The sequence below is a fragment of the Mustelus asterias genome, chromosome 10 (assembly GCF_964213995.1).
Source record: "Mustelus asterias chromosome 10, sMusAst1.hap1.1, whole genome shotgun sequence".
NCBI lineage: Eukaryota > Metazoa > Chordata > Chondrichthyes > Carcharhiniformes > Triakidae > Mustelus > Mustelus asterias.
The window spans coordinates 96,494,148-96,514,201 of record NC_135810.1 but is presented as its reverse complement, the minus strand read 5'-3'; the positions used below and the strand labels follow the sequence as shown (position 1 = coordinate 96,514,201).

Genomic DNA, 20,054 nt, shown 5'->3' with positions numbered 1-20,054 from the left:
GCTGAATGGCAGCTTTATTGAGCCATAGAAGTCAAAACATTGTGCATAATAGTCAATAACAAAACAGTAACACTTGAATGCAAGACAACTTTAGTCAAACACAAATCAAAATAAGCCATTCCAAGTCACACAATTAAGCAAATGGTCAAGTTATCTTCAGTGACTTCGAAAAAGTTGTTCTGCAGATTATAGTTTGAAATCAATATCTGTCTGGAATTACACGATTCTGACATAACGTTTTTACCATCAATTGTCATATTTCATGCCCAGATCAAGATTAACAGCATCACACTGACAAGAAAATCTATTTTTTAAATGATGTTGATTGAGGGATTAATATTAGCCAAGACTTCAGAGACAACTCCCTTGCTCTTCTTTGAAATAGTGTCATGGATCTTTACATCCATCTGAGCAGAGAGGCTCGGCTTAATATCTCATCAAAACGATGGCACCTCTGATAATGCAGCATTCCTGCAATAATCAATTTTATTCTACATTTCTGCACTCAAGTCTCTGAGTGGGACTTGAACTCGCAGTTTTCTGATTCAAAGATAAGGCTGCTACTCACTGAGCCACCCCTGATATATTTATTTCAGACATTTTATTCCTTTGCCCTTTAAATAAACTGTCACCTCAAGCCCTCAGTTTCTAGCAACACTAATCTTTTGATGATTGAACTTGAATGTTCTGCATGACAAACGGTGGGAAATTGCATACAGGATGTCCCACCTTCAGTTCCATATGTTAACGAAGCCCTCGGTTGTTTCGGGTGAGCTTCCACCACTTTCCCCCATGCCCATTGGAAACATCAACAGCATGCGGAACGGACAGAAATGAGTTTGGGACTGATAGCTGCTCAATTTCATGCTCCTTTACATTGTGTTCATGCCATTGCCCCGTTTAGTCTTTTCTCATGGCAAATTGTGAGAAATAATGATCAAAAAGTTCCTGGAAAAATTCAACCCAGAAACACTTACAAGTTCACATCACACTAACAAGTTATGCAGCTGCCAGTGAAAACTACCTTGAAATGGTCAAAAACCACTTGCCAAAATCCAATTTGAGTGACTTCATACCAAAGTTATAGCATAACATTTGTGCTAGTACAAAGTTATAGTTTCCCATTTGCCTACATTAGTTTGACTTTCACAAAATCTTTTTTTTTCCAGGTGATTCCATTTTTTAAGCACAGTTCTTGCATTCAGCCATCAACCTGTAAAGTGCTAATAAAACAACAAAATATACTGCAACAATCAATACAAAAGCGAACAGGAGTTGACAACTATAACACAAGATTCTTTTCCTGTTCATGACTAAGTTTTCTTACTTGTCTTCCAAACAACAACTTGCAACTTGTAATTTACATAGGGTCTTTAACACTATAAACATGGGGGAGGGAGTGGCAGTGCAGTGGCACTGTCACTTGACTTGTAATCCAGAAACTCAGGCTCATGCTCTGGGGACACAGGTTCAAATCCCACCATGGCTGCTAGTGGAATTTACATTCGGTTCATAAAATCTGGAATACAGAGCTAGTCTCATTCAATAAATTAAACAGTAATTGAATTAATTAATAAATCCAGAATTGAAAGATAGGTTTAATAGTTGTGACCATGAAACTATCATCGTCGTTAAAAACCCATCTGGTTCACTAATGTCCTTTAGGGAGCGGAATCTGCCATCCTTACCCAGTCGGCACGGTAGCACAGCGATTAGCACTGCTGCTTCACAGCTCCAGGGACCTGGGTTCAATTCCCGGCTTGGGTCACTGTCTGTGTGGAGTTTGCACATTCTCCTCGTGTCAGCGTGGGTTTCCTCCGGGTGCTCCGGTTTCCTCCCACAGTCCAAAGATGTGCGGGTTAGGTTGATTGGCCATGCTAAAATTGCCCCTTAGATGTGTAGGTTAGAGGGATTAGTGGGTAAATATGTAGGGATATGAGGGTAGGGCCTGGGTGGGATTGTGGTCGGTGCAGACTCGATGTGCCAAATGGCCTCTTTCTGCACTGTAGGGTTTCTATGATTCTAACCACATGTGAATCTAGACAAACTACGACGTCCCTTAACTTCTCTCTAAAATAGCCTAGTAAGCGACTCAGTTGTGGCAATTAGGGACGGGCAATAAATGCTGGCCTTGCCAATGTCGCCCATATCCCATGAAATAATATTTTATTTTAAATCCCATAATGCTTCACAAGAATTTTATCAAACAAAAAAATGGCACCAAGCCAATTAGAACAGATGAAAGAGGTATGTTTTAAGGAGTATCTTAAAGGAGGGAGGAGTGGTAATTGCGCATATAGATTTAGGGAGGGAATTTCAGAGATTAAGCCCTAGACAGCTGAAGGCAGGGCTGCTAATAGTACAGCAATGAAAACTTGGAATGTGCAAGAGGCCAGAATTGAAGGAGTGCAGAGATCTTAGACAGTCGGATGTTATAAAGAGAGCAAAGGAAAGGTCATGGATGAATTTGAAAGGAAAGATAAGAATTGTAAAATCAGGGTGTTGTCAGGGAGCCAATACAGGTCAGAAACAGAGTGATGGCTGAACGGGACGAAGAGCATGTTGGTCAAAGAGCAGCAGAATGTTGGATAAACTCAGGTTTACAAAAGGTGCATGGTGGGAAACTGGCTAAAACAGCTTTGAAGTAGTTAGACCTAGTGGTAGCAAAGGCATGGATGAGTTCTTATTCATTAGAAGACCAGTTGCATTGGTATTTTCATCACAAGCAGACTGACTAAATTAATGTAAGTCAGTTCCACTAGTAAAGATACCAGATATATTGTTCAAAAAGTTCTGATTCTGGAGCAGGCTCAAAGGCCTGCTCTGGTACCCATGTTGATATTTTTAATCTACTGAAATATTAACTAAATTTTCTCCATCAACATTTGTGTGTTTATCAGAAAGTACCTTAATGTCAAAATTCCTTTAATTATGTCGATTGTAAATCTAAGCTGCGTTTTGTAGCTGTTATATTAAGCAGTTATTACAATTGTTGACTCAAATAAGTAAGTGTAATCAAATATGCTCAAACATTTGAAAGCAGCAATATTAGAATTTTGGAGGAGTAACATGAGAAGATTCTGTTAATTGCACTTTTTGTAACATTAGAAAAATAGCTTCATATAATTCTTACCTTGCCCTTTGGAAGAAATGCCACTGCAATCAGATGGATTAATTACCCAGTAGTAATACTTAAGTGTATGCATTAGCTGCAGCACAGTGCCCACTCTACGTATAGTACTGTAAATTGTAGCTGTGCCAATGAATTCAGCAGACAAGTAGGTATAAAGGGAAAGCTGCACCTAGAAATTAAACATAAAAGATAATTTGCCTCAGCTGCTAAACACAACTAAATCTATGCCTAAAAATGAAATATTAACATAATTAAATCATTTATATATACATTCAATTACAGTAAAACCTTCAAAGCTGTGCAATCAATTATTACCAATTCATCAAAAACTTCAATTAGTTTACCAATATTAGCATGCAATTAAAATAACAGGCAACATCTTACACCCCACCTTGCTCCCACTCTGGCCTCTTTAAGCCTCCTGCAGTGTTCCAATGAAGTTCAATACAAGTTTGAGGACCTCATCTTGCAATTAGGCATTTTACAGCCTTGGGATTCAACATCGATTTCCGCAATTTCAGACCTGTTGCTATTGCCCATCTTGTCCCTGTTTTCTTCACAGATTTTGATATTCCTCTCTTATTTTTCTCTTTTTATGGCTTTTGCACAGGAACAATTCATCAGTCTGTCAATCATATCCCTCTAATCACAGCTTTTATTTCTTTATTTGTCCCATTTCTATTATCTGTGGCCTTGCAGCACCAACTCTTTGATCATTTAATCTCTCCTGCCTTCCACCCAATCACAGACCTTGTGTTCTCTTTCGCACCTCCCCCCGCCCCCCTTTGAACTGCTTAAAATCTAATACATGGTTACCTTTTCTTAGTTTTGATAAAAGTTTATTGGCCTGAAAGTTAACTCTGTTTTTCTCTCCATAGACCTGCTGAGAATTTCCAGCATTTCCTGTTTTTATTTTAGAATTCCAACATCCACATTATTTTTGCATTTATTTTGTGCCTTTAACAGAGTGAAACATCCCAAGGGAATTCAGAGGATCATAACCAGACATAACTTAAAACCATACCAAAGGAGACATTTAATTCATCAAAAGCTTTGTCAAAGAGGTAGTTTTTAAAGAGCATTTTAAATGAGATGTAGAGAGGTGGCGTGGTTTAGGGAAGGAGTTTCAGAGTTTAGAGCTGACTTGGAGCTATAATTAAATGGATTCATCTTGGAGTGTAAAGGTGGCACAGCAGTTAGCTCTGCTGCCTCATAGCGCCAGTGATCCGGGTTCAATTCCAGTGGGTGACTGGCTGTGTGGAGTTTGCACATTCTTCCTTTGTCTGTATGATTTCCTCCGGATGCTCCGGTTTCCTCCCACGGTCCAAAGATGCATAGGTTAGGTGGATTGGCCATGCTAAATTGCCTCGTGTCCAAAGACTTGTAGGTTAATTGGATTAGCCATGGTAAATGCCCAGGGTTGCAGGGATGGGGTGGGCCTGGATAAAATGCTCTTTCGGAGAGTTGATGCAGATTCGATGGACCACGTTATCTCCATTTTCACTGTAGGGATTATGTGATTCCATGAATGCAGGAGTCAGCATGTCCGGTGAATATTTATACAGGAAAGAGTTAACAATGGATGGTTTACATGTTAAACATTTGCTGTCTGGCATGTACTCAGAGCTGAGACCACAATAAATGAAAGCATTGACAGATGAAATAACAAGATTAACTGAAGCAGTGATATGTATGCATTGGTTAATTAGAACGTGACAGTACACTGGAATACAGAAAACAGCCCTGGCTACAATGGATAAGAAGAACAAATTTGGAGAGGTTTGTTATACAAATTTAAGGATGATGTAGGGAGAGACAAGAGAAATTAAGTTACCACGAGAACTATACGGGAAGCAAGAACCATCTGAACTGGAATACAGATTGCCTTGATCTGTTAATTATAATTTTTGGCGCTTAATAAATTCTCATAATAACACTTCTTCAAATGTCCCCTTGTCTGAAATTTACTACCTGGTTTCTGAACCTCTTGTAGTGTGTCAACATTCACCATCAAGATTCACACACGAAGAAAAGCACAAGTCTGATACCCCAGCAAAGAATCAGTATCTTCATAGAGTGGGGCAAAATGATTGTGCAGAAAATCAGTAAGTTAAAAGGGATAAGAGGATGCATTCCCAGCCACATACAAGGGTTCCTAATATTCCTTAAAAATATACCTTTGCAGGAGTATGAATCCAGATGGCAGGATTAAATAGGATGTGATCACACAACTGTTTTAACAAAGGTGCTCCATGGGTCAAACCATCCAGATATTTAGCAAAAGACAAAAACTGTTCAAGGACGGCTCGTGTTATGTGAACTCTGGATGACTATATGAAGAGGAAGAAAAATCAGAACATGTGGTAAGTGATTGAATTTTCTTTTAAATCATGATCTTTATCCCCTGAATACATAATCTATACAAAGTAATTTTTAAACATCGAAATCAAATAAGTTTGGGGAAACTGAAATTTTCACGCCACTATGTCATTCAACATAACTATATCATATGACAACAAAATCTGACAAGTCAAACATACCTATCTCTGCAGCTGTAAATATTTAGCTATTATATAAGCATGTGAAACTACATAGTTAGCCCGCTCTATTTCAAAAAGACTTCCTGTTCGCTCTCAAAATAAAGAATGAAGCTTTGCAAATAAGCTATCTGACAAAATTAACGGAATAAGTTTTAAATTCTACTGAATGTCCCAACTTTCATTATAAAAGTAAGTTATCCTCATTTAATATTATTCAAAAATATCTCAAAAGCTTTTAAAATTGTTACTCAAACAATTTTATGAAAAACAAGTTTATCTACATGTCACAAAATAAATCATTATTCGTTTAACTTCATCAACCAGGTTCAACCAGATATATTTCCACCTTCTAAATTAAGTTAATATGTTGTGTGTCTTGATAAACTTACCTTTTCTAAGAGGTAGCCAATTACCAAGAATCCTTTACCACCCAACATTTGTTCTTGCATGGCCACTGAGCTCTTTAGCAGCTCAACCAGAAAGGCCAGAAGGGTTGCACTGCACAAAGATATATCAATACGGTTAGAAAGTTCAAAAGGAACAGTTTTCCTTACCATTCTTATGTAGTTCTCTATAGGGCTTGCTACGAGATTGATTGATTTAAGAACAAAACTACCTAAATGAATTTTAAAGCCAGAAGTTCACAACTGGAGAACTGCTAACATTTCCATTTGAAGAATACTAGTGCAGACTTGATGGGCCGAATGGCCTCCTTCTGCACTGTAGTGATTCTATGGTTCTAACAATTATCTTCATAGTGAACCTCACATTTCATGAGGCGCAGAATGGTCAAGCAGAGTTTATGTGTTTCTGTACTGTCGGTGAAGGCAAGGAAAGGAATTATGTAAATTACATATGCTATTTTCACAGAACCTTTGGCAGGATGTTCAAGAGATCAAAAGACAGAAATCTGTGCACAATTCAACCAGGAAAAGTGGGACAGAGAAAAAAGAGGGTTGGAATGAAAACAAGCCAGCTACAACAATCACACCACAGCAACGTCACACCATCAGGTGGTGCAGCACAAGCTCTCCATGTCCCAACGTATCTGGGAACAGTTCAAGTTATTTTTATAACTTTGTTTTACTAAGTTTTCTGCCATGCAAGGAATCAGAAGAACATGGGTGTAATAATGTAAAATGTTGTATAATAGAATGCACAGATTTACAATGTGATGTATGAATACAGTATATAACGGTGCAAAAGTCAAATTTTTTAGAGCAAATTTTTAGACAACAAATAGGTCAACTTATGAACAAGTATTTATTTTCGAGGGGTTGAATTTGTTTTGTGCCGGGGTCAACGGAGCGTGTGCATCCAATCTGCCGATCAGCGTTATTTTGGATTGACTTCTTCCGCTCTTCAATATTCTCTCCCACTTGCTACTTCCCTGCTTAACTTCTCAGTCAAACACTTTCTTACCCAACTCTCCCGCTCGCCACTCCCTTGCCTGAGTTTCTCGCTCACCGTTCCCCTGCCCATCATTCCCGCTCGCTACTTTTCTGCCCAACACTTCCATTCACCACTCCCCTGCTGAACTGTCCTGCTCCCCTGACGGACGTTCCAGCTTGCCACTCCCTGCCCGAGTCTCCCACTCACCGCTTCTCTGCTCATCCCTTCCGCTCACCTCTCCCCTGCCCGACTCTCCCGCTCGCCACTGCCCTGCCCAACTCTTCCACTCATTGCTTCCGAGCCCGACTCTCCCCCTCGCCACTTGTCACTAGCTGCTTGAAATAAATTTCCTGGACACACTACATTAATCTTTCTCCCTTGATGCCCGTTATATTGTTTGAATCCCAGTTGATATTGGGATAGTTAAAGTCTTATTATTATTGCCCTCTTGTTCTTACAGACAGAAATTTGCCAATATATTTGTTCTTCTATCTCCCTTTCACTATTTGGGGGTCTGTAGTACACTCCCAGCAGTGTGACTGCCCCTTTCTAATTGCTAAGATTAACCCATAAAGCCTTGTTTGTTTGGTGCATCATTCTTTCTCACAACTGGAATTGATTCTTTAACCATTAGTGTTACTCCCCCTCTTTTTTTATTTCCCACTCTATCATATCTAAAGATTCTACAACCAGGGATATTGGGCTGCCAATGTTTTCCCTTCTTTAGCCAGGTTTCTGTTATAGCAATGACACCCTGCTGCCATGCACCTACCTGTGCCCTTAACTCACCTACCTTGTTTGTAATACTCCTTACATTGAAGTTTAAACAGTTTAACCCCATCAATTTCCTTGCTGGACAATTTTTAAACTTTGCTTCTCCTGCAATTCCAAGTCTATCACTACATCTTCGACATCACCAGCTAATGTTCTATCTCCATTTTCCTTATCTGAATCTTACCTACTCCTGGGATCCCATCCCACTGCCACACAAGTTTAAATGCTCCCCAACAGAACTAACAAAAGCTTCTGTAAGGACAATGATCCCAGCTCTGCCTTGGTGCAGTCTGGCTGGTTTGAACAGGTCCTACCTTCCCCAGAACCAGTCCCAGTGCCTCAAGAATCTGAATCCCTCTCGGCTACAACATCTCTCCAACCACGTGTTCATTTAATCTATCCTCTTATTCCTGCTCTTGCTAGCATGCGGAACTGAGAATAATCCTGAGATTACTACATTTGAGGTCCTGCATTTGAGTTTATCTCCAAACCTCCTGTACTCAGCCTATAGGTCATCTTTTAGTTTACCTATGTCGTTGGTACCAGTGTACCACGATCACTGGCTGTTCACCTTCCCTCCCGAGAATGCCCTGCAGCTGCTCCATGACATCTTGGGTTCACCATCCTTAATTGACGTTTGCAGCCACAGAAGCTTTTGTCTGCGCCCCCAACTACTGAATCCCCTATCACCATAGCCCTGCCACTCATTTTCCTCCCACCCCTCTGTGCAGCAGTGCCACCCACCAGTGCTGTGAATTTGGACTTGGCTGCTGCTCTTTTCCCCTAAGGAAAACAGTATCCAAAGCGGTATACGTGTTTGAGAGGGGGATGAACACAAGGGACTCCTGCACTACCTTCCTGAGTCTTTTACTGTTCCTGAGGGTCACCCATTCCCTTTCTGTCTGTGTAATCCTCACCTACGGTGTGATTACCTCACTAAATGTTCTATCCACAACTTGCTCAGCATCGTGGATATTTCCACAGTGAGTTCACCCGCAGCTCCAGTTCTGAAATCTGGTTAGCTACAATCACCAGCATAGACCAAGTGAGTCAAATATAATCAAATCTAATCAACATGGTTTTATGAAAGGTAAATCATGTTCGACAAATTTGCTCGAATTCTTTGAAGATGTAACAGGGAGAGTAGATACAAGGGAACCTGCAGATGCAGCATATTTAGATTTCCAAAAGGCATTTGTCAACGTGCCGCATAAGAGGCTGGTGCATAAAGTAAAACGTCCATGGAATTGGAGGGAGTGTGTTGAAAACTGGCTGACAAACAGAAAATAGAAAGTTGGAATAAATGGGTTCTTTTCAGAGTGGAAAGATGTAACTAGTGGAGTACTGCAGGGATCAGTCCTTGGCCCGCAATTGTTCACTATTTACATTAATGACATGGAGGAATGTAAGATTTCTAATATTGCCAATGATATGAAGGTAGGTAGAAGTTGTGATAAGGATATTATGATTCTGCAATTGAATATAGATCGATTGGGTGACTAGGCAAAAACTTAGCAAATGGAGTTGAATGTGGGTAAGTGTGAGAGTCATGCACTTTGATAGGAGGAATCAAAAGGCAGAATTTTATCTAAATGAAGAGAGACTGCCAGTGAGTTAAATACAGGAGGATCTAGGTGTTCTCGTGCATGAATCACAAAAACAAGCAAGCAGGTTCAACAAGTAGTTAAGGCGGCAAATGGCATTTTGGCCTTTGATGCAAAGGGGTCAGAGTTTAAAAATAGGGAGGTTTTGTTGCAATTGTACAGGGTGTTGGTGTGGCCTCACCTGGAATACTGTGTATAGTTTTGGTCCCCTTGCCCTAAAAAGGATACAGTAACATTGGAGGCAGTCCAAAGGATATTCACCAGACTAATTTCTGGGATGAGACTGTTGTCCAATCCAGAGAGAGATAGCCTGGGTTTATACTCCTTGGAGTGTGGGGTGAATTTATTCAAACATTTAAGTTCCTGAGGGGGCTTGACGGGGTAGAAGGTGAGATGTTTTCACTAGAGGGGAGAGTCTCAAACAAGGGGACATAGCTACAAGATAAAGGGCCAGTCATTTAAAATTGAGTTGCGGAGAAATTTCTTCAGGCAGAGGGTGGTGAATCTCTGGAATTCCCTGCCCCAAAAGGTAGTGAAGGCTGGATCATCAGAAGTATTCAAAGTGGAGGTGTATAAATATTTGATAAATCAAGGAACAGAGGGCTATGGGGAAATGGCACAGAAAAGGAGTTGAGGCCAGCAGAAATCAGCTATGATGGTATTGAATGGCAGGGCAGGCTTGAAGGACCTGGTGGCCTACTCCTGCTTCAATTTCTTGTATTCTTGTGAATGGCCTTTTTCAATGCTCAAAATTCTATGCAATTAGATCTTGCCATAGGTTTATTTCATGGCCTATCGTATCATTCAGTTTCTAAATTTATTTCTTCGATTGCAAAAATAAAATCACAAATAAATTCTTTTGTCTCAAAATTAACTGACTTGATTAATTTTTCATTGGAGTCATCTAGTTCCACTGATCAAGGTACATGTTGTTATCAGGGACATGTACCATGATTCAGGGCAAAGTTCCATCCCTCCAATACTCACTAGTTTTGAAATAAAAATGAAAATGTAATTATAACAAGAATGTAATTGGTATATCATAGATTTATTGCTAAAGCTGGAGGATTTTTTTTAAATGGTTGCAGCAATTTGAACAGAGAGCTGTGATAATAATATACACTCTCAAAAGAGCTGAAGGGGATCAATAAAACTTGTGGATATGGAATAATGTTTCCTCTTGCGGGGGAATCTGGAACTAGGGAACCACTGTTTAAAAATAAAGTGTCACCCATTTCAGACAGTGAGGATGAGTATTTATTTTCTCTCAGGATCATGAGTCTTTGGAACTCTCTTCCTCAAAAGGCAGTGGAAGTAGAATCTTCCAATGATTTTAGGGCAGAACTAGATAGATTCTTGATAAGCAAGAGGGTGCAAGGTTAAAGAGATAGGTGGGAATTTGGAGTTGAGGTTACAATCCAATCAGCAATGATCTTATTGAATGGGAGTGCAGGCTTGAGGGGATAAGTGTTCTATTCCTGCTCCTTATTCGTATGTTTGTATGTAACCATAGGTTCTTGAATGTTGATGCATTCATCACCAACCTCTACCTTTTGGTGACGTTTAGAAATATGTGCAAATTACAACAAGAATACAAGTTATTCAGTCCAATCGGTTCCCATCGACATTCACTCTACACACAAGCAACCAACCCAATCATTTACTTGCCCTTTTTCCATATCCCTTTATTGTCTTTTCTTTCATTGAGCTATCCAATCCAATCTTCGAGTTGAAAATTTCTGCTTCAATTACCAACAATGTAAGTAAGTTTTTAGCCTCACTTCTTTTGCTTTCTGGTCCACATCTCTTACACCTTGGCTGGGCTTCTCCAATCTTGTTCATCCCGCCACTGATAACAGAGAATTTGGCTGCTCAGCCAAAACTCCATTCACTGCAGCAAGATTGGAGAATCCCAGCCGTGAATGAGCTCAGAGAATTCCAGCCCTTGCATCTATGGTCCCTCCCTTAAACTAACGGAAACATTCTGCTACTACCTACACTGTCCTATCCTTTCAAAATTTTAAACATCATCCTATTGACCTGTAATGTATATTGTTCTAACTAATAAGGTCCTAATTTTGAAAGTCTTTCAAATAAGACATCAGCCAGAATCCTTATGATTTTAAGTAGTAGACAGAATAGTCTATTCATTATAGACTAGAAATTTAAAGGTGATATAATTGTGCACCTAAATCTAATCCCGGCATCAAAGATACCAAGTTAGTGGCAACTAGATCCAAATTAATGACACCACACAAGATCTCTGCTTAGGGCACAATGGAACCCTGAGTTGGCCACAATACTTACACAAGTATATTATCTCTGGGCTCTCAGTGTGAAACTTCTCTGTCCACTGGAAGCTACATATATTAATAGTCAGGGCTCTGTCCTTTGCAGAACGAAAGAACATGTGCACATCTTGCCCCTGTTTCAGCTAAACAAAGTAAGTGATTGAGATTCACTGGTTCATTCCAATGCCTTGACCAGAATCAAACTGTCTGGTTTAAATTTCAAACAACGCTTGGCAATTATCTATCAGGCACCATCAACTGGTGCATTCTCCATGGCAAGTCCTCGACAAATCAGTATCCACTCGCCAGCCAACCAACCAGCACCCTCCTCTCAAACCGTATGAAGTTGGTCATTCCCCTGACATTGCTTTTCTTGTGATTGTCCTGATGAGTGCAAGACAAAAAGCTTTTTCAGCAATACTCAAATTCTACAAATAACTATAAAAGTATTTTTACTTTAGGATTCATTTAAAACGTTGTGTGATTGAAATGATAGCCATGATTACTGTACCCAAAGGGTATCTTTCTATGCTATATCTTTTACAGTGTACAGCTCTGTGGTGTTAAACAGAGCTACTTTGTTTGAAGCATCAAACTATAATTTTAAAAATGCCTTTTCAATTCACTCAATTTATACATGCTACACAGATTTGGGACTCCAATCTCTCCAAAACATGCACAAGAATAAATCTACTATAATAAGTTATTTATATGTATGCACATGTCCTAAAGAAGAAACTTAAGTGTTAAATGCACTTTTGGCCTATATAATTCAGTCATACAAAAATTGATGCAGCCATTATTGTCTGCCTCCCACACCCTAGGGGGTGGAATTGTATTTATAATTCATTGATACCAGTGCCAAATCTGATCATGCAAAGTATCAGGGATCAAACAACCCATTATTTTGCTCCAGATTGTTGTGGTAGTGCTGATTCCTTTCAAAAACTGGTGTATGTCCTCAGAATCACAGAGCAGGTTCCTCACTACACTATGTATATCCCCCCTCTCTAAACCTGCTACTGAAGGCCATGAAACATTTGCAGAGCGATGTAATTTTTTAGCAAAGTGGAAATGATGATAGAAACTACTTTGAAACAAAATGTTAACCCATGTTTTGAATACATTAGCAGTTAAGTGGCATCACAAAGCTTGTCCCAGCCATAAACTTTGGCGAAGCCACAGCTAGAGTACTGTATACAATTCTGATCACCACATTATCGGAAGGATGTGATTGCACTGGAAGAGGCACAGAGGAGATTCACCAGGATGCTGCCTGGGATACAACATTTAAGTTATGAAGAGAAATTGTGTAGGCTTGGGTTGTTTTCATTGGAGCTTTTCATTGGAGCAGAGAAGACCGAGGGGTGCCCTGATCAAGGTGTACAAGATTATGAGGGACATGGACAGAATGGAGAGAGAGTAGCTATTCCCCTTAGTTGAAGGGTCAGTCACAAGGGGACATAAGTTCAAGGTAAGGAGCAGGTGGTTTGGGGGGGATGTGAGGAAAAGCTTTTTTACTCAGAGAGTGGTGACGGTCTGGAATGCGCTGCCTGGGAGGGTGGTAGGGACGGGTTGCCTCACATCCTTTAAAAAGTATCTGGATGAGCACTTGGCACATCATAACATTCAGGGCTATGGGCCAAGCGCTGGCAGATGGGATTGGGTACGAGTTCAGGTGTTTCTAATGTGACGTTAGTGTCCCTTCAAGAAAGACTTTTTTTATAAACATGATTTCTGCAGCTCTCACAGTTTCAGTGGTTTCTTAGCTCACAGCTTCAATGAAGTCATTATTGCCAGCTTGACTATGGTGAGTCCTTTTATTGCTTCTTAAATAGTTTAAATGGGGGTTGTTTGTGTTTACTCTGGGATTAGTTTTACGATCCTGCATTGTTAGGAGAAAAGGTCATGTGTTTTTGTACAGTGTTTTTTTCCAGTGAGTTTTAGGTTTCAGTTTTGAGTGTTCTGAGGCTGCAGTTTAGCTTTTAGTTTTAGCAGAGGCATCAAGCAAGAAAGAAGCTGAAATCTCTGTCTCCTTGTTCTATTTGGAAATTCTGCTGGTTATCTCAAGGCAATGTTTTGCCTTCCGGAAGGAAAGTGCAGCCTTCGAAAAGACTCAATTCTAATCAAGTGAGATTTAATCTATGCTGTATTAAGCCTGTGAAAATGGTTTTGTCCACGAAAGGTTTTGCTTTAATATTCAATTAAGTGTTTTTGGTACATTATTATGGTTGTTTTCTTTTTGTTTTTTGTTGTAATTGTTAACAGTTCTTGCTAATTTCTTTTCTTACTATACATGCGTGCTATATTCTAAAATAAACTTTGTTTGATAAAAGCTTCCTAATGGGTTGTTGAATCATACCTGAAGTGAAACATACCATGCTCAGCCTAGCCAAATTCAACGTAAAAAATTATGGTTCGGGCGGTCTCCATAAAGCACTTTGGAGTTTCTGCCCTGACCCATAACACTAATGTGTCGGTGCAGACTCGATGGGCTGTATGATTCTATGATAAATAACTAGCACATCAGGTAGTCCTGAACCTGGTTCCCATTTGAGTTATGAGGCAGGAGTGCAGCAACTGTATCCTTTGGAACAACAACTATATGCCAGTTTAAATCTGGAATTTCTCTCAGATAAAGAACAGCTCTACCATAGGATGTAGTTCAAACTTGTCTTAAAAGCCAACTAGGGGAAATAGCAGGTAACTGATAAGTACTCGTACTTTCCATAATTATGCAGATGCTCTGTTGCTATTTTTAAATTTTTACGAAGTATTGTTAAGTGAGTGGACAAGCAAGGAAAGTGGAGTTCAGTTAGATCAGCCATGATCTACTAAATAGCAGAACAGGCTCAAAGTGCTGTATGGTCGACTCATGTTCTTCTTTTGTATGCCCTAATGCCCAAATTGACTTTTACCTGTAAAGGTTGGCTCCATACTCATTCAGCCAATGCTGTGAACAAGAAAATTCTTCAGTTCCACAATCACATGAAGTGGCAAAAAATAAGTCGTCACTCTCCTGTGCCTTTCAATTACAAAGTTGCTCCAAATGAACAACTTTGGTTCATGTTATTGAAGTTGTCTCCAACTTCACTTCGATCCATGCCAGTGATGGGCACTATAATTTTATTATCTTAAATTAGGTTGAGTATCCGTGAAGTTCATCCATAAAAATGCAAGAACTAGGAGCAGGAATAGGCAATTTAGCTGCTCGAGCCTGCTCCACCGTTCAATATGATTATGGTTGTTCTCATCTCAGCCTGAACTCCACTTTCCTGCCATTCTCCATAACCCTTCAACCCATTACTAATTAAAAATCTGTCTATCTCCTTAAATTTACTCAATGTCCCGGCATCCAATGCACTCTGAGTAGTGAATTCTACAGATTCACGACCCATTGAGAGAAGTAGTTTCTCCTCATCTCTGTTTTAAATCTGCTACCCCTTATCCTAAAACTATGACCTCATGTTCTAGATTGCCCCACAAGAGGAAGCATCCTCTCTACATTTACTTTGTCATTACCTATTATCATCTTATCTGTCTCAATTAGATCTCCTTTCATTCTCCTAAACTCTAGACAGCAAAGGCATAAAATGCTCAATCTCTCTTCATAAGACAAACCCCTCATCTCTGGAATCAATCTAATGAACCTCCTCTGAACAGCCTCTAATGCCACTACATCTTCCCTCAAATATGGGGACCAAAACCGTGCACAGTTCTCCAGGTGCGGTCTCACCAATGCCTGTATAGTTGCAGCATCACTTCCTCACTTTTATACTCTATTCTTTTAGCTATAAATGCCAAAATTCCATTTGCTTTCCTTATTACCTGCCAAACCTGCATACCAGTTTTCTGTAACTCATGCACAAGGACACCCAAATCCCTCTGCACCAAAGCACTCTCTATTTACATAATAAGTTGCCTTTCCATTTTTCCAACCAAAATCGATAACCTCACACTTATCCATGTTAAATTCCATCTGCCACATTTTAGCCCACTCACCTAACCTATCTATATCCATTTGTAAACACATTTCCTCATTGCAACTTCCTATCCCACCTATTTTAGTATTATCTGCAAATTTGGCTTTAGTACCTTCTTTTCCTGTATTCAAGACATTAACATAGATTGCAAATAGTTGAACCCTGTGACACCTCACTAATTACATCTTACCAACCAGAAAAATACCTATTTATCCTGACTCTCTGATTTCTGTCAGTTAGCCAGTCTTCTATCCAAGCTAATAAATGCAGATGCAGTATAATGTGGATAAATGTGAGGTTATCCACTTTGATAGCAATAATAGGAAGACAGATTATGATTAGAATGGGTGTAAATTGAGAGAGGTCAATACTCAGCAAGACCTTGGTGTCCTCGTGCATCAGTCGCTGAAAGTAAGCGTGCAGGTACAGCAGGCAGTAAAGAATGCAAATGGTATGTTGGCCTTCATAGCGAGAGGATTCGAGTATAGGGATAGGGATGTTTTGCTGCAATTGAATAGGGCGTTGGTGAGGCCACATCTGGAGTATTGTGTGCAGATTTGGTGTCCTTATCTGAGGAAGGATGTTCTTGCTATAGAGGGAGTACAGTGAAGGTTTACCAGGCTGATTCCTGGGATGGCAAGTCTGTCATATGAGGAGAAACTTAGTTGGTTAGGCTTATATTCACTGGAGTTTAGAAGAGTGAGAGGGGATCTCATAAAAACAGGAATACACGATAGATTCATAAATAATGTTCCCAAAGGTGGGGGAGTCCAGAAGTAGGGATCGTAGTTTGAGGATTAAGGGTAAACCTTTGAGAATCTTTGGGGCGGCAAGGTGGCACAGTGGTTAGCACTGCTGCCTCACAGCGCCAAGGACCCAGGTTCGATTCCTGGCTTGGGTGACTGTCTGTGTGGAGTGTGTATGTTCTCCCCGTGTTTGCGTGGGTTTCCTCTGGGTGCTCTGGTTTCCTCCCACAGTCCAAAGATGTGCGGGTTACGTGGATTGGCCATGTTAAATTGCCCCTCAGTGTCAGGGGGACTAGCTAGGGTAAATGCATGGGGTTATTGGGGATAGGGCCTGGGTGGGATTGTGGTCTGTGCAGACTCGATGGGCCGAATGACCTCCTTCTGCACTGTGGGATTCTATGATTGAACTGAGGTGAGGAGAAATTTTTGGGCGTGTGGAATTCACTACCACAGAATGTAGTTGAGGCCAAATCGTTGTCTGATTTCAAGAATAAATTAGATATAGCTCTTGGGGCTAAAGGGATCAAGGGATATGGGGAGAAAGGGGGATCAAGATATTGAATTTGATGATCAGCCATGATCAAAATGAATGGCAGAGCACGCTCAAAGGACTGAATAGCTTACTCCTGCTTCTTGTTTCTATGTTTTTAAACTATCCCTAGCTCCATGTGATCTTACCTATTGTGATAACCTTATGTGCAGCACCTTCCTGAAGTCCAGATATACCACATCTACAGAATCTCCATTATCAACTTGGCTTGTTACATCTTTGAAGAACTTTAGAAAATTAGTCAAACACAATTTACCTTTCATAAAACCATGCTGACTCTGATGGTTTGCGTTTTGACTTTCCAAATGTCCTGTTATTACTCCTTTAATAATGATTTCTAACAATTTCCCAACAACAAATGTTAAACTAACTGATCTATAGTTTTGCTACTTTCTGCCTCCCTCCCTTTTTGAATAAGGGCATTTTTCAAATCCACTGGAACCTTTCCACATTCAGGGAATTTTGGAATATTTATAACCGATGGATCCACGATCTCTGCTGCCATTCTTTTAATACCTTAGGATATAGGCCATCAGGCCCTGGGGACTTGTCTGCCTTCAATCTTAGTAGTTTGTTGAGTACTATTTCCCTATTCATGATGATTGTTCGAAGTTCCTCCCTTTCTATTACCTCTGCATTATCTGTTATTATTAGGATGGTGGCAAAATATTGATTTAGCGTCTCGCCATTTCTGTGTTGCCCACTATTAACTCCCGGTTTCACCCTCCAAGGAACCAACATTCGCTTTAGCTACTCTCTTTTTACTTACTTACAAAAGCTTTTGCTATCCTTTTTTTTATATTCTGTGCTAAGTTTCTTTCATAATTTATCTTTGCTCTTTTTATTACTTCTTTAGTAATCCTTTGTTGATCTTTAAAAGCTTCCCAGTCTTCCAACCTGCCACTGGCCTTTGCAATATGGTACGCCTCTCTTCGGGGCTCCAGTTTGTCGCCCTCAAACTGAAGTTCGAATCCTATCATACTATCATCACTCTTCCCCAGAAGATCCTTATTATGAGGTCCTCATAATGAGCTCATTACAGAATTCCAAATCCAGAATAGACTGCTCCCTGGTTGGCTCAACAACATATTTCTCCAAGACACAATCTCTAATACATTCAATGAACTCTCCCTCAAGGCTACCCTGGCCAATTAGATTATTCCAGCCGGTGTGCATATTAAAATCATCCATGGTTATTGCCATACTTTTCTTACAAGCCCCCAGTATTTCCTGGTTTATACTGTGCCCTACTGCAGAACTATTGTTTGGGGATCTATAGATTACTCCCACCAGGGACTTCTTTGCTGTTTCTTATTTCTACCATGACTGAATCCACATCTTGATCACCAGTGCCTATGTCATTTCTCACTATAGCACTGATTCCTTCCTTAACTAGCAAAGCTACACCATCTCCTTTTCCTTTCTATCTATCCTTCTGAAATACTGAGTACCCTTGGATATTGAATTCCCAGACCTGGTGTCCTTTTAACCATGTCGCAGTAATCACCAACAAATCATACCTCTTTGTCTCTATTTACGCTGTTAACTAATTAATTTTGTTTCAAATGCCTTGTGCAATCAGACACAAAGCCTTTAAGTTAATTCTATTATCAAATTTCCTTACTCTTATATACAAGATTCCCTACTCTTTGTTGCAAAATGATGTTCACACATTCTGTTCAGTAGTATGTCCCTCGCAGGTTCGGCTGTCTCCGCTCCCGAGAAGGTAAGTCAAGGCCCCGAGCCTGGCTCTCTATTTATCCTCTCCTCAGTACAGAGTGTCCCTCGCAGGTCCAGTTGTCTCCACTCCTGAGAAGGGAGCTCATGCAAATGCAAAGAAATTCACATTTGTCGAATTCAATAAGCCTGAAGATTTGACCCACCAACCAACCGCTTCCATGCCTTTTTTCAATTTATTTATGGGATGTGGGCATCACTGGCTATACCAGCACTTATTGCCGATCTCTATGCCCTTCAGAAGGTGGTGGTAAGCTATCTAGCGGTCCAAGTGGTCTAGGGAGGGAGTTCGGGGATTTTGACCCAACAACTGTGTTGTTAGGGAGGGAGTTCCAGGATTTTGACCCAAGAACAGTGAAGGAACAGAAATATATTTCCAAGTCAAGATGATGAGTGACCTGAAGGGAACTTCCAGGTGGTGGTGCTCCCATGTATCTGCTACCCTTGTCCTTATAGATGGTAGCAGTCATGGGTTTGGAAGGTGTTAGTCAACCAGTTGGATACTGCCAAAGAAGAAATTGCAATAACTGAAATATTTGACTTTGCTCACTCCATTCAAGCAATATCAGAAAACAGAAGACCCTTTCAGAAGCAGAAGAAAAACAAAGGACGTTATCTTTGATGAGGGAAACAATAACATCATCTGCTGCTAACAATGGAAGTAAAAGAACTGTGCTTCAAAGTAAAGTGATGATATATTGGTGGGGGGTATGGAGGGGAAAGACTGATATTTTGAGTCTCAAAGACTCAAATTCCATTTGTATAAACAGGACATTTTTAAATATAAATAGATTTTTTACTTAAAGGTTTTACTGGAGCATAATGTCAATGAGTTAACATGGTCACATACAAGCACCTGAATATAAACATTTGTTCTCAATAAGGTTATCCACAAATCTTGGTGAACCATAATTTTTGACAACGGGAAAGAAATTGGCTGATCTCCATGTTCATTTCTGTGGATTACAGTAAGTCATTAACCAATTATGCCATTATCAACATCCTGGGGGTTACGATTGACCAGGAACTGAACTGGACCAGCTTCATAAATACTGTGCCTACAAGAGCAGGACAGAGACTGTGAATTTGATAGCATGTAGCTCACTTTCAGACTTCTCAAAGCTTTTTGGACACCTACAAGACACACATCAGGAGTATGATGGAATACTTTCCTCTTGCCAGGATGAGCACAGCTCCAAAAATACTCAAAAGTTGGACACCATCCAGGATAAATGATCGGCACCCAATTCACTACCTTAAAACATTCACTCCTTCCATCACCAGTGCACAGTGACAGCAGTGTG

The 20,054-nt window shown here is 40.1% G+C and overlaps 1 protein-coding gene across 14 annotated transcripts in view; it reads right to left on the bottom strand.

Moving 5' to 3' along the window:
• The window catches only part of nbeaa (neurobeachin a), an 812,689-nt gene that overhangs the window by 612,421 nt on the left and 180,214 nt on the right, over positions 1 to 20,054 (bottom strand). For 13 of the 14 annotated variants that reach the window (XM_078222243.1, XM_078222244.1, XM_078222247.1 and 10 more), the window contains exons 11-13: positions 6,063 to 6,171; positions 5,311 to 5,463; positions 3,134 to 3,302 (exon numbers count right to left, since the gene is read on the bottom strand). In XM_078222243.1, the coding sequence (XP_078078369.1) occupies positions 3,134 to 3,302; positions 5,311 to 5,463; positions 6,063 to 6,171 (431 nt within the window). Of the gene's footprint in view, positions 1 to 3,133; positions 3,303 to 5,310; positions 5,464 to 6,062; positions 6,172 to 18,637; positions 18,719 to 20,054 lie in introns of those variants that run through there. The other variant, XM_078222252.1, reaches the window with a different exon arrangement.